This window comes from Echiichthys vipera (genome assembly GCF_963691815.1).
Source record: "Echiichthys vipera genome assembly, chromosome: 15".
Lineage (NCBI taxonomy): Eukaryota > Metazoa > Chordata > Actinopteri > Perciformes > Trachinidae > Echiichthys > Echiichthys vipera.
Window position 1 is genome coordinate 19,072,190 of NC_139840.1, and position 15,607 is coordinate 19,087,796.

The 15,607-nt window shown below is 38.6% G+C and overlaps 1 protein-coding gene across 1 annotated transcript; it reads right to left on the reverse strand.

The window, feature by feature from the left end:
* Positions 1-10,512: 10,512 nt before the first annotated feature.
* rps28 (ribosomal protein S28) lies at positions 10,513-13,697 on the reverse strand. Its single transcript, XM_083928830.1, has 4 exons — positions 13,621-13,697; positions 13,315-13,362; positions 11,821-11,943; positions 10,513-10,635 (listed from the first exon to the last, which is right to left on the reverse strand). The coding sequence occupies exons 1-3, from the start codon at positions 13,657-13,659 to the stop codon at positions 11,821-11,823; spliced, it is 210 nt and encodes a 69-aa protein (XP_083784956.1). The 5' UTR covers positions 13,660-13,697; the 3' UTR covers positions 10,513-10,635.
* Between the last annotated feature and the right edge of the window lie 1,910 nt (positions 13,698-15,607).

Sequence of the window (15,607 nt, forward strand, 5' to 3'; positions counted from 1 at the left end):
AATGAGAGATTTCCTGTGACTCTAACATTCTGTCCTTGGTGGCATTTTGCATTGGTATCAAGAGACTTCTTCAGTTCCCACACAAATGTTTGACTTCTGCCTTTTTATATCTGCAGCTTTTGTAACATCCTGTAACGTTTGCAGGAAGAAGCATGGGGCTATTACTATTTTTTAGGTCAAAACCATAGCAACATAAGACAAGTTATATAAGACAAAAGGATACGTGCCCCAGTGCCCTGTTTGTGCAGCTGACTAGAAACTTTAATCAATACGTATACACACTTCATTCATGCATGCACCTTTTTTGCATGCTTACATGCACGCGTGCAAACTCACACAGTCGTCTCCTTTCACATTCCTTACATCTCATGCTCAGCTTACACATGTACAGACCTGTTACATGATAGAGATGAATGTGTTTTTGTTATTGCTTCTGCTTGACACATTCAGTATTTGTTTGCCATGAGATACCCAGACTCTTCCCGCTGTTCCCTCTTTTGCTTTCACTGCACACGGACTCAATGAGCATCCCAGCTGGCAGGAAGCAGAAAAGTACAGAATGTACTAATATCCTAGTCTGGATAATGTAAATACTTATAGACTGTGGTTGACCTCAGCAGCTGTGCATACTCTTAGCTCTTCATGGTGCTGGAAATCTACAGTGGTTTATGGTGTTTTTGGGTTAGGCCTATACACTGAGTAAACATAAGCTGACATCAAGACAAACTTGATCTTCAGGCTAAATGCAGCAATGTATTTAGGAAATACAACGCCCAAGAAAATATTCTTCTCAGTGAGTCACAGACGTTTAATATCAGGGCAGTTGGGTGATTTCACTGAGAAATTCAGTCATTTCCGCGATAGCCTTCATTTCCAGACAGGAAATCCAGAGTTACACAACTACTCTAAAACAACTGGACTTGGTTATTTGGAAGACGTTTTTCCCTCTCATCCAAGAGGCTTCATCAGTTCATGTATGCATCTGACCAGGCTGGGACTGGTCCAACTTACTGGTGTAGAGATCCAGGTATTTAACCTCCCACAAGGCCTACCTGGATCTCCAAAACAGTTAGTTAGACCACTCCCAGCCTGGTCAGATGCGTACATGAACTGATGAAGCCTCTTGGATGAGAGGTGAAACGTCTTCCTAGACAAATAACCAAGTCCAGTTGCTTTTTACTGAAATTGCTTTGGGGATAACGATGACGTGGACAAATGAGAATATTCACAGGCTCACTGAAGAACGAGGGATGTTATAACTCCACATTTTGGGAAATACCCTTTTGCACATTCTTGCCAAGAGTTAGAAGATCGATACTTCACTCATATCCGTCTGTTAAATATGCAGCCACAGCCAGGAGATGCTTAGCTTAGCATATCATAATATGCTAGCTTGCGTTTAACAGTTTTTACAGATTTAACAAAGGCATTATTATAATATAATGTTAGTTATTTATTGATCATTGATCTTCTCATTTAGCTGTGGGCAAGAAAGAAAATAATAATTTTCCTAAATGTTGAACTATTCCTTCTTGAGTATGGTGAAAAGATCAATAATGCTAATAATAACACTGTTAATGTGAAGCGCCAGCCTGGATATGTTTAGCTTAGCTTTGCATAAGACTGCAAAGGGGGACATAGCTAGCCTGGCTCTATCCTAAGGTAGAAACATCAACCTCCCAGCAACTCTAAAAGGGTTTTCACACCACTGCACGATCAATGAGGTGAGTCAGCAGAGGGTGAGGCGTTTTGATCAAGTCTCTCGTCATCCCGTCATCTCAAGGAGATGAAGTGGTTGCCTTCCAGAGTTCACCATGCTGAACTTCTGGCGGTAACCACCTGGCTGCAGTAGCCACTTTTGAAAACGCTTTGCTTCTTTGGGAGAGGATATTAAACATTGGAGGCTGCCAGGGCAGTTGTCAGGGCTGACATATTGTGAAACTAGTTTAAAGCTCAAAATTTGTTCAATCCGTACAAAAACTGACATGTAGCTGGCAGGCTAGCTGTTTCCCATTTTCACATTTTATACTAAGCTAAGCTAACGAACAGACATGAAATTTGTATCGATCGTCTCAGCGAACGTGAATATGTATTTCTGAAAATGTCCAAATTATTACTTAAACTGTGTGTAAATGTTTTTTTTTAAATATACTAAAATACTAATATTTATTTACATAAACCCTGAGTAACCCTGCTTAAACTGTAGCTGCAAATCTCTCTTGAGACCAAAACAAGTTACCAAGGTCAAGGATGAATTCCTTGCTAAATACAGTAGCTGCAAATAACTCAAACACATGTTCATGTTGTCTGGGGATTCTGCTTATATGTGGCCACTGTGGGTGCTAAAACCAAATCCCCAGAACCCGTCTTTTACATTTCATGGACCAAAAGCCTCTGATGTGATAAGCGGTTGGCTGTTCAGTCCCCCCCAGAGTTTCAGAGGACGCATTCTTTCCCCTGTTTGTCCCCAAAAATTAGCCCCTTGGTGATGTGTACCCTGGCTATCAAGCCTGATTCCCATGAACTAATTGGCCTCCTGTGGAACATTCAAACACGCATACTGTGTTTGCTACGGAGTAAGGAGCACTCAAGGCCACTGGGTGTAGGTTACTGACCACAATGATGCTAATTCACTGCCCCATTCATTTTAATCAGCATGAGTGGAGGTGGAAGCAGGTCGAATAGAGGAGAGTAGACACTCGAAATGAAGAGAGATCTGACTGTGAATGTGGCCTGCTCTGGGAAAAATGTGGGTAACTGGCAGACAGCCTCTTACCACCAAGTGCTAAGCAGCTGGTGGTTTGGAGAAAGAAAAGGAAAAGAGGGCTTGAATTACAAAGTGTTCTTCCAGAACAGTAGGGGTTCTGACCTGTACCACAGCAGCTGTGCACTCTTTAGCACTGACATTTCTGCAGAAGTTATACAATAATGTCTCTTACTTATGTTCTGAAAGGACAATTTACTGTATGTTTGTTTGGAAACCATCCACTCTCTGGAAGTCCTGTAGTCCAACATACAGTATCAAAAAGCTTTTGTATTGCAGAGGCACCTCATCCTGCCTCATTTACTTCTTAGGTTCAGTTATTTAAAGGAATACTTCTACATTTTGGGAAAGGTGCTTATTTGCTTTCTTGCTGAGAATTAGATAAGAAGAATGATACCACTCTTGTGTCTTTTCAGTAGATATGATCTACGTCCAGCAGCCAGTTAGCAGACTTGAAACAGAAGGAAAGTATGTCTATCAGCACCACTGAAGCTCATTAATGAAACACATTATACTGTATCTTGTTTGTTTAAACAGTACAAAAACTTAAATGTGACACTAAATGTGATTTTACCGTCCCTGCTGTTCTCTTGGTGACGACAAACCTGTAAATCTGCCCATAAAACCACAACAGATAAAATAAGTAAGATAACACATCAATAAGGGAGATTTAAATGTGCTGTTAGAGTGATTGAGTTGTTACCTTCAGACAGAGTCAGATTAACTGTTTCCTCCTGTTTCCCGTCTTTGTGCTAAGCAAAGCTAAACTGCTGTTGGTGTTAGCTTCATATTTACCGAACACATTTGAAAGGAATATCGATCTTTCCATTTAACCCTCAACCAGACAGCAAATAGTCTATTTTTCCAAATTTCCAAACTTTTCTTTCTACTAGAACTGTAAAAACGGTAAAGTAAAGTTTGACAGGGCGTTTTTTCTTCACCAAGACATTTAATGCCGCAAATGAACTTCGAGAATGATCAGATGTCACATTGAGTTAAAGACCTCTGACCATCTGTTCTCTGCTGAGTCTCAAAGTGACTGCCCTGATCCACGTTAATCTCAAATCCTGAATCCTAATTGAAATTGAATAGTCTCACAAAGTACTTTTCAGCTCTGTGTTTTTCTGTGTTTTCACAGGGAGGCAACAGGTTGTTTTGGAGGTAGAGCAGGCCAGAAAACCTCATTTTGTAAGACTTCTCAGGAGTCGTTGCCAGAGGCAGTCTTGTGATTGCAGTTACTACTTTAGCACGTGCAGCAGTTTTAATCCAGCTAAAATGACCTGTTGTGTTATTTTGTTTTTGTCCAGAGCCTTAATTTATGGTCATCATAAACTTTTGTGCATGGGTGGAAACGTTCATGACTTTCATCCTGTCATGGAAATGTTTTGGAAATGATTTTGTCTAAAAACATACTTAATATTGACTAAGCTGTGCGTCCAGAGTGCATCCTGCATGATCTCTCATTCGGTGTTCTTCCAGGATCATTACATAAAAGCAGAGTGCAAACACCACTGAAATAACATGTGTTATTGACTGCTTTACCTCATATTGTGCTTCAAATTGACACAATCTGTCCCTTTCTTCAGCTGTGAGAGCAAACCTTAACAGTCAGTAGAGAAACAAAACAGACAGAGCTTCAACACAACCTTGATTCAAGAAAATAGTTCTGAGAGTTTCAAGTAAGATGACTAATATTATGCTGCGCATTTGATTACACTGTGAGCACTCACAGGATATATCACAAGCAGTTTTAAAGGGCCTGCTGAATATATAATTTTAGTGGTTGTTTCTCAACCACTACTCTGACATTTACAGTTAACTGACTCACTGTCTTCACTATAAATGTGACAGACAGATACATGTTAACACTTTGTTAAAGGAAAACATTTTGGGAAATTTGCTTTCTTTGCGAGAGTTGTTGAAACTTCATATTTAGTCTGTAGCCTACTGTAAAATCAAGATAGGGCCAGTAGCTAGTTAGCTTAGCTTAGCATAAAACCTGGAACCAGGGGGAAACATCCATCCATCCATCTTCAACCGCTTGACCCTGTTGGGGTCGCGGGCGGGGGGGTGCTGGAGCCGATCCCAGCTGACATCAGGCGTAAGGCAGGGTACACCCTGGACAGGACGGCAGTCTATCACAGAACACATAAAGAAAAACAAAGACAGACAACCATTCACACCTACGGGCCATTTAGAGTCATCAGTTAACCTAACACATGCATGTTTTTGGACTGTGGGAGGAAGCCGGAGAACCCGGAGAAAACCCACACAGAAGGGCCCCGGCCGAGATTCGAACCATGCTGTGAGGCGACAGCGCTAACCACCACACCACGTGCCTAGGTGCTAGCACTTCTAAAGCTCACTAGTTAATACATTGTTTGTTTACTTTGTACAAAAAACATAGTGTAAAAAACGGCAGGCTAGCTAATTTATTCCCCCTAATCCAGTTTTTGTGCTAAGCTAAGCTAACCGGCTGTTGGCTGTATCACATACAGCATTCATATTTAATAGACAGACGTGAGAGTGGTATTGATCTTTCCAACTAACTCTCCGCAAAAAAGCGTGTATTTCTCAGAATGTCAAACTATTTCTGAAGGTGCCATGGTTCTTTGACTCATCAGTAAGTAAACTGCGAGCAGGTAAGTCATCTCTCAGGTGAAGTTGAACCTGAAGCTATGTTAAAATCATAGGTCCATGTATAATAGCCTACTCATAAAACAAGCCTGATCACATCATTTTTCCCCCTTAGTGCCAAAAAAACACTTTTACTTCTAGAACAATACCTGACTGTTATAGCAGCCAGAACGCTGTGCCAGTATTCATGTCATTCCAGGGGACAGAGTCCACAAAGCTTTGTTTTTACAGTGTTTACTTAAGAACGTGTGCTACAGGGCTTCAACCCTGCCTCCAAAGTCGCCGTCCCTCCTCAACAGGCCTTGTTATTGTCACAGCCCAACATCTGACCCTGTGTTTGAGCCTGACACTTTTTGTATCTGTCTCCCTGCGCACCTGCTGTTTGTTCTGTGGCATTGTTGTGCAGGAAATGTGGGAAAAGATCTTCTACAAATGGCGTGCTTTGCAGGGGATAGAGCCTTCAAAAAATAAATGGATGGTTTGTTTTTCTGACCTCCGCACAATGGAGTCTCCCCCCATTTGCACTTTTGCTTACATAAAAGTAGGAACATGCAAGCTGAGTTTGGCTTCTTTGGTCATCCTTTAAGTTTTCTTCATCTAACACTGTTCTTGTGTTTTGTATTTTTTGTTTCTGTAGATGATTGGTCTTGCTCACACAAATATATGGTTTAATATAACGGTTTCTATTTATGCCCACATCCACAGCTGTTTGTTTCAAAATGTTCCTCTTTCAAGGTCTTCTATGTTATTTGAGCATCCTGGATCGGATTTACTGTTACTTCCTGGACAGCAGTGAATTACAGCCCTGTGCTTTTTGCAGACAGGTAAACATAATTAGCATGTTTCTGGAAAGAGATGTTCTATGCATGCCAGGTTTTTAATCTTCCATTTCAGCCCTTTTTTTTTTTTTTTTACTTTCTAAAGCCCCCCCTCATCACTGCAAGCTTGCCTCCCATGAGCCTAATTAGAACAGCCTCACCCTCTGCAATTAACTGCAGGAAACAAGGATAATCTGTAGATATGCTGGGTTTACTAAAGTTCAGAGGACAGACAGGGTAAAAAAGTTTGAGATGCTTGTGAGAAAGAGGACAGAAACCAGCAGAGGCGAGGGAAAGAGAGAGGCAGGGAATGTCTTCTAGTTACCTCTGGGGTGATTATCTTCTTGGCATCCCCTCTGCGTCCTATGGGCCCCATTCGTAAATTTGAGGGCAGTGACCCAGGTCGTAGCCGGGTTCAGAGTGTGTAAATCAGAGGCCTCTCTCTCCGTTGGAGACTCCATGATCTCCCTGCTGCACATCCTGTTAACCAGCATGGGAGAGACAAAGCCCACAGCCTCCTGCCAAGTTCCTCCAATTTTGAAGAGCCCCCTCACACCAACACGACAAGATCATCTCCCGCTCTCACTTGTGTCACTGCGTGGTGCATTTGTCACAGGGTTCGAAATCTTTTAATCTCTCTATTTAACAAACTAGTCATGACCTGAGGTAAACTCTAACATTTGTCAGCACTGTCATATCATTGTGGAAAATAGTGCATTTACTCACTTACTGTACTTAGTTTTGAGGTACTTCAGCATTTCTATACCATACTACTTCTACTCCACTACATTTATAAAATTGACATTAAGAAGATGATCAGTTTATGAAAAACAATACGTTGTTACATATTAAAGTACCAAATAGCATAGAAAGTAGCTAATAAGCTGTCAACACATTAAAGCATCAGTATTAACAATCTGATAAGTTGCTTACGGAGCTGCACTGTTGCATTATTTTTCCAGCATTGTATGATGAATTGAAAAGCAGGCACAATTCTTATTTAATGCACTAAATGTATAATTCTGGAAAGCATTACACACCCTTTCAAAACAGTGTTTTAACAGCAGCTAGGCCACTTCTATGAGACACTGCTGGTGTTTTCTCCTTGCTGAGTTAGACCTTGATGGTATGCAGACAAACAGTGAGTGAGTGACCTTTGGATAGATGTGTTTCAACCTGGTTACTGCTTCGGAGAGAGAGAGGGAATAAGCAGGAGAGATGGTAAACACATGCCAGCCATAAGTCTAAATGGGTGGCACTGAGATGGAGAGGTGTGGAGTGTAAGGTGACACCAAGTTGTTTTCAAGCACAGAGCTGTTGACTGTGAAGCCTGGTGAATAACAGAGTGGCTATCTCCCTTTCCTTCTCTCATGCTACTTCTGTTTTACTGTTTTACTAAGGTCAAAACTCAGTCAGAGAATGAATCAGGTGCAGGTTTTTGAAAACCTTTTGGCTTTGTGGATAATAGCCAGACTCAGGCTGTGGGACCTGTTGATCTGTTTTTCTGATTTGCCTCAGGGTGCAGCATGTCGACCACAGACTGCTGGGAAACTTGTTCACTTGTTTACGCTCATATGCAGCACCAGAGTTGCACTTTGTTGTAGATAAATGTTAACGTGGGGGCTGTTTTATGTAGGATAAATGCTGTTTATCCAGACTTGTAGTCTGTTTTCAGACTAGATTTGTAAAAAGATTTCAGAGAGCGTTGTTTTTCTGCCTCACTCTTGCATCAAGAGGCAAGAGACAGTCTGTTTCAAGTGCCTGCATGCTCTTGTGGTTCTTGCATGTCTTACTTTAATTATTTACTGCCAAGAATTAATTTGTGGATTGGTGTCAGTTTCACACTTGGCCCTCAGATAACGCGTTGATGCTCTTTTGGCAAATGCCACAGTAATTCTTCGAAGTTCATAACCCTAAAGAACCTCAGCTGCAGTACTGTCTAGCTTCTGTACCACTGCATACAGCTGCAATACTGCATGTGTCAAAATGTCATTTAAAGAGACACATACCAACCCCAAAAAGATTATAAATTGCTAAAAAGAGACACAAGATGACTAAAAAGAGGCCAAACAACTATAAAGTCTGTGTGTCTTGCTTCTAAGTGGTGTCCTTTTGCATATGTCCATGGGCACGCCTCTGTTGCTTTTGGCACTCATATGCAGATGTATTAACTATGACAACCAAAAATAGAAACGTGCCTTTTTTGCAAAGTTTATACTGTCAATTATTTTTCCACTACAGTGAGACACTTTCAAATGATGGTCTTAAAGGTTTTGGGCTTTCCTTGGTAAAGACTTGTCTTTTGTATTTTCATAGCAGAAGAGAAGGCAGTAACAGCTGTACGTGCCTTTGAATTTACAGAAGGTGACACTGTCTGCACACCAAAGTAGGACAAAGTGGGGTGGAAAATGTAAGGTCATTAAACCTACAGAATATATACAGTACAGCAGCCAAAAAACCCTTCTCAACACATAACTCAAACTGTCCCACTTTCCTGTTCAAACACTGGGTTCCTTCATGAACCTCCAGCTGGAATTCACCCAAATACCTTAATGTAAAAAAGTAAAAAAACACCACCACCAACTCAAAGGTTTAAATGTGTGAAGATAGAGACATTTATCCAGATCTCCTGCATTTAAATAAAGCAATGTTACATCAGGGTCAGAATTGACCTCATATACTTTACCGTATCAAGGTAAATCTGTCATCTGCATTCAGTTTTAAGTATTTAAAAAAAAAAAAGTAGAATAATTAACAACACGAGTCACATAAAGCGTGCTTTGATGCAGTGTGGTTATAAATAACACACCCATGGAATAACAATTAAACCCTTCATGCATGAGCGTGTGTGGTTTCTTCAGCCCCTGCATGCATTCAGCCCCAACCCTCGGTGCTGACAACGTGAATCCGCAGCCAACAGATAAGTGGTTTCAGGATGGAAAGTTAAGAGATGCAGGCCAAATTGGCACCAGTGATGATTTTCCTTTAATTTATTGAACCTTAAGCGCCCCCAGGTGTGAAAACAAGTTAAGAGTAGGGTAAATAAAACGGGTCTTTAAGTGGATAGTTTGACAAGCAGCTTGTTTTGAAATAACTCATCATTCAAGAAAAGACAGGGTGAAGTGAGTCTGTTTGAGATCAGTGGGGTGAACGTTAACCTGAACATCAACTTAAGAGTGATGCTGCACTCTGTTGGACAGAATGAAAACTGCACAATCTGAACCTGGTCATAGAAAATGTCCTTTTCTCTGGATATATTAAACCAAATTAAGATGAACTGCATTTGCAGAAATAGATCTGCAAGAACAATATGTAACACACTCACCACACTCTGGTTGACTTGCATTATCACTGGTTACATTTGACTTGACCTCGTGACATTTGGTCACTTAAAAATGAAGCTTCTCTTGTTTCAGTGGGCAGAAAAGTGTTGTTTTATACTGGAACGCTTAAGAAATGTAAATATAACCTATATGTTCTTCCTTGCAGTCAAAAGTGACAGCTTCACTTGTGTGTACAAGACTTAATGTTTTGGTTTTTTTTAATCATAAGAACACATTGGCAGTGTTTCCAGCTCAAACTGTGTATTTTTTATTAATGTAGCAAATATTAGGCCTTTTTTCTTTTTTTTATCTATATTTATCAAAACAAAATGGTGTAAAAATATTACAAGTCCTGCACTCAAACCCTGACTTATGTAACAATGCAACATATGAAGATTGTCCCATTTCTGAATACATTTATTTTGTTGGATTGTAATTGACATTTGTGTGTAAGCAACATTTCATGTTGCAGCTGGTAAAGATCTATAATACATTTTGTATTATATGATTATGCAAAGTAACCAATGCACTTAAAAAACAAATATCTAAAGTTAAGTAAAAAGCATGGCATTTCCCACAAACATACTGTAGTAGAATTATAAAGTAGACTAAAATGGATTTACTCAAATACCTAAAAATTGAACTTTAGTGCAGTCCAATGACTCAATAAATGCTAAAATTATCTTGATTTCTGATACTTCAAAAGGAACATTAACTTCAGTTTTTGCAGGCGTTTTGAATGTTTATGGATTAAAGTCAAAAAGTACATATTTAACCACAGTGGTGCATCTATTTAAAGTAAATGGGCTCATGTCCCTTATGTGAATTTGAAACTTTGTCTAAAATCAGTAAATTGAGTATTAATCAGGAATGACAAGTCAGTTCACTGTTGCAGCTTCAATAAATCAGTTCATCACTATGAAAACAGTTCACATATAGTACAGTTATATAGGAAACACAGGACATCCACTCATCTTAATAACCAAATTTATTTCAAAGCATCTGAGCAAGTGAGATCGTAGACCAATTCAAGTGAAACTGACGGGGTCTTCTGCTTCACCACATTGGACTTGCACCTCAGCTTCCGCAGGCACTGTGAAGAGATTAAATCTGTCACACACTATCTCAAAAATAACCAGATTTAACAACCAGCAAAAAAAAAAAAAAAACACAAAAAATACTGTTTAACACCTCTTTATAAAACAGGATACAGGCAGGGATCATAGTTCAGGTTGCTTAATCTCGTTTGTAAAATTGTCAATCAGTGATTTTCGGTCTTCTACGGGTTTTTTAAAACCCCGCCACCTGTCTCCTGCATTTGTGTGGTGTTGCAGGAGGAAATTAAGAGAGAATTGAGTGCATCAGCATCCCAGATGACCAGCTCAAGTCACATGAGTTCAACTGGCACTGAATTACATTTGGATTTTCAAAATTATTAATGTGCCATTTCTTTGTTTTGACCTACCAGAGGAAAACAGATGAATTGCAACTATAATCTGGTACAGTGCATCAAATGGTGACACCTATGTTTTAAATTGTACATGCTCCTGTTAATTAAATACACCTGCTTTTGTTTCAGGGTGGGCCATGATTAATAGTTTCAGCTGAAAACTGCAATCCAAGTAAACGCATGCACCAAGCAGCATGTTTTCCCCCCAAGTGGGCGATTAACAGTTCATATTTCATGGTGGCAGAGAAAAAACAACAACTGAGAAATATGAACCCAGTTACATAACACAATATGGTTTAAAAAGCTCTGCAATAATCCTCCATTTGAGAGGATTAGTGTTGAGTTTTTGTAGACACTGTCAGTCAGAGCTCTAGACTGAATGATAGCTACGGTCATTTTGAGGCCACAGACTGTGGTGGTTTTACTCTGTATTGAAAGATGTTTAATATAGTTTGGGCCATTCCCATTTACATACAAAGAACAGGATATACAAAACACTTCAATACACCAATTAAGTTTTTCTTCAGTAAGTCAACACTTGTTGCAGGGTTTTAAATAATAAATTGGAGCTTGGGTTTCTGGTTACTGATCTTGCATTGCGATGCATTCTCTTGCTATTCCCCAGATGAGATGCGACTTAATATTTTAATAGCTCTCCTTTTAATATTCTATTAACTGAAAGTGCCTATTTGAAATAACCAGCCTAAACTAATGTCTTTAAACTGCTGATGGACGCCTCTAATGCAAACAGGTTGGATGATGCCAATGGTTTACCAACGGGTATGAGTGAACGGGCCAACCGATGTGGCTGGGTTTTTGCCCCCTCACCTATCGCAGCCTCCTGGCTTCTCTTTCAGACTCCAGAAGTGTCAGCACATCTCCTTCTCTGACTGGGCCCTTCACGTTCCTGATGATGGAGCGGTTGCTGTCGTCCATGAACTCAACACGGACCTGCAAGAAGATAAAAAGTGACATGATTAGAATAAATTAAAGTCACGCCTTAAATAGGTTGGCACAAACTAAGTGGCCCACTCTAAAGTTTACACAGGTAGTAAGTAGGGATGTAAGAAATGGTCATTTGGTGAAACTGTAGAGATTCTCTAAAAACACTAACGATTTTTTAAAATGGGTTCTTACGAGTCTTTCCTTTACAGACGTGCCCATTTCATGCTAATCACATGTGGTACAAATTATTTTCTTTCTTAAACGGTGCATGAATACTTCCACATACTGGAGTTCCTAAACAATCGTGGAATTTCACAAACTGGGTACAACTGAAAAGCTGAGATTCTTCTGCATTCAATGAGTCCAGTTGTATTAATGTGTAATGACGTTAGTCCCTATAATATCCATTTCATCATAGTGAGACTATTGCATGAAACTTAACCTCATTTTACTATGTATCGAATTCAAGAAAATTGCAATATATAGCACCTTTATCACAATATCATAAATGTACATGCCATTTTGTTGCCAATACGCAGCTGTCATAATTTAGACTTGCACAAAGCTGGTGCAATTTGACAAGTAAATCACATTTAACAGATTCTACCTGAATGACTTAAACAGGGCCCTTTAATAGAGCTCGACTGTACTAACTTTACCTGTAAACCAGGTGCTTTCAAAATTCAGAGATGATACTGACGTCAACAAGGAAATTGAGACTATGCGACTTATTTTATCGATGTTAACGTGTTAAACTATGTTGGTTAAATATAGAATTTTGTTTTAAAACATGGTCTGATTCAATTTTTTTAAGGAAAGACTTTTTTGACAAGAATGTCTTTGATTGTAAAAAAAACAATATTTATTTTAACCCCATTTGTTTTGTATATAAATCACTCACAAATGGAAATGGTCTTAAAAGAAACCTTGAATGCAACAATTTAAAATAGTATTTGGGCATTACATGGACTTAATAGTAAAGCAATGTAAACATTAGGAATTTTTAGCCTAACATATTTGTCTTTAATGATTTTATATTTTGTAATGGTAACCCTATGTATATAAATGTGTCTTGTTCCATTCTTGTCTAAAATTGTATTTGTTTTGAGTGTGAAAATAATTGCATGGTGAAAACACGATGAAATAAAAGCATTAAAACAAAAACTTTATATACTGTTCCAAAAGGGGAAAGTCTTGCACACAGGTGAAACAGGTCAGACATTAGCTAAAGACGCGCAAAACCTTGTGCATTAATCTACACTGCGTGGTTGTTTAAGGTGAAGGTATTTTTATAACTGTTAGCTTAGATGAGATAAAAGCGACCCCCTGCATTTAACTAAGTAAAATGCTAACTCTTATTATTCCGTATTAACATACCTGTGTACATTGTCCCTGGGAACCAGTTCTTCCGAGCACCTTGGTGACCTGAAAACAATAAAATAAAACAAAAGTTAGATTGATGCATGGTGTTTCTGATCCAGAACAGTCTACAACAGGCTAACAGGCTGTAGCATGCTAGGGCCTCCATGATGGACGCGTTAGCGCCGACGCGCCGTCAGCTAAAACTAAGCATACAAGTCAACTTTGCTCCAATGTTTTTGGACCGTATGAGACTTTAGTTGTTACTGAAGCAATCTATCCGCTCAGATGTGATTATTTTCACCATATTGAACATTTTCTTACTCTTGCGAGCTTGATCGGCTGCACGCGGCTGGCGTCCATGTTGTCAGGTTAGACCGGAAAGGAAGTTACGCGGTGCACGGCAGCGATATACGGAAACTGTAAATCATTTTTATTTTTTTGTTTTATAATTTTATATTTGTTGTCATTAAATTATAAAACCATTGATGGAATTAATTAATAAAAAATACATTGATTCATTTTTCTAAATTTAAAGTTATTTTAAGATTCCCACTTCCTTTTCCGGCGAGCGGGCAAAACCATCCACGAAAATGTTCACGGGCTGGGAACCGAACCAGGGCCGTACCATTAGTCATTATGTTGCAATCCGTTTTGTCTTACCTATCTCTAATTTTAACTTTACATTGTGGAACGATAGACCCCATTAATTGCCCATGTTTGTTCACCCCCCATCATTTTTGTACATATGCATGCAATTTTTTATTACTAAATTGTATAAGTATCATTGCATAGTTAGTTTTACAAATTTGTTGTTACAGGTTTTTTTTTCTCTTATTTGTGAACTAATTTCATTTTGTATAGTTTTGTATTTTATATTATTTTTTAAACATTTAAAAAAAATTCCATTCAATAGACTGAATTATTTCAGAGACTACACTAAACATATTTTCCAGTTCTTTGATTGGGGTGTCTGTAACCCGCACCGGAGTGTGTCTACCTGCAGGACACTAGAGACCATAAGAAAATCCACTGGTGGGATTTTTTCACTATGCCTACTCTGTAAAGTGTCCTGAGATAACTTTTGCTATGATTTGGCACTAAAAATAAAATAAAATTGAATTGAATTGAATCTTACTAAGTTTATTAATATTTTACTTTTTACTCTGCCACATTTATCTGACAGCTTTAGTTACTTTTCATATTAATACTACTAAATTAAAATCTATTCATAAATGATGATGTATCATTATTATTATACTACCCAGTGTTTTATCAAGTAATTAAGACAAGCTCAACATTTACCAGCTGCAACATTGAAGTGATGACCACATTAATGCATCAATAATTATAATCAAATAATATATGTTATTTTGAAATGGGCCATTCTGAATAATGAGTACTTTTACTTTTGGTACTGTAGTTGTTTATTATGATGCTAATACACTCTTTTAAATCCATGCTTTTTTCTTTTTTTTTTTTACTTGTTACTGTGTAGTTTTACTTAAGTTGAGTATCTGAGTACTTCTTCCACCTCTAGGCTACATGCACACACTATACTGTGTTGCAATCTAAGCAAGTTAGCTGATGCATCTCAGTGACTTATGCAGCAAGAAACAGCATTAAATATTTGTTGTACACACTCAGTAATATAAAGCTTCTAAGACTTTATTTTCATTTTGCTTGACTATGTGTTATGCTCTTATTTTATTATAAAGGGATCAATGCTAAACAGGGATTTTATTATTAAAGAAATATCAGTTTGTAACAGACAAACAGGGGAAACACTTATACCATATGTTACATTCTGGAGATTGAAATACAAGCTTATTGTATCTGTCTAGACCACACTAAAAATGACTATAGCTGGATCTATCCGGTGTAATCTACCTGCAGCATTATTATATGCTCTTCCCTTGCTAAAGCTCTCCATAGCCTTGTTAGCAATACAACACTGTGATCACACCACTCTCTCCGCCTTTCCACCGCTCTCAGAACTCAAAGCCTTAAATCACAACACTAATCCTCGTGAACAGTATTTTTAACTTGCGTTTGGACAGAAAGAACAGCAATAGGATTAGAGAATCAGTAAAGAGGCTGAATCCCTCACTCATGCAGTTGATCTTCTTGCACGCTGAGAGACAAGCACAGTAGCTTTTTCTTTTTCTTTATATCAACCTGACAGCATCTTTTTCAGAGGACATTATTCAGCCTAAATGGAGATCTTGTGGAATACAGTTGTTATTGTTATTGCTTGAATTGGCACACAACTTTTCTTCTTGTTTGGCTTGTTTTCTGAAGAGCTGTCGCA

What these genes read in the sequence shown, in the direction of transcription:
- rps28 (XM_083928830.1), bottom strand. Translation starts at nt 13,659, where the DNA reads ATGGACGCCAGCCGCGTGCAGCCGATCAAGCTCGCAAGA. An exon ending in AGCCGATCAAGCTCGCAAGA is followed by an intron (nt 13,363 to 13,620) that starts GTAAGAAAATGT and finishes TATTGTTTTCAG; the next exon opens with GTCACCAAGGTGCTCGGAAG. An exon ending in CCCAGGGACAATGTACACAG is followed by an intron (nt 11,944 to 13,314) that starts GTATGTTAATAC and finishes ATCTTCTTGCAG; the next exon opens with GTCCGTGTTGAGTTCATGGA.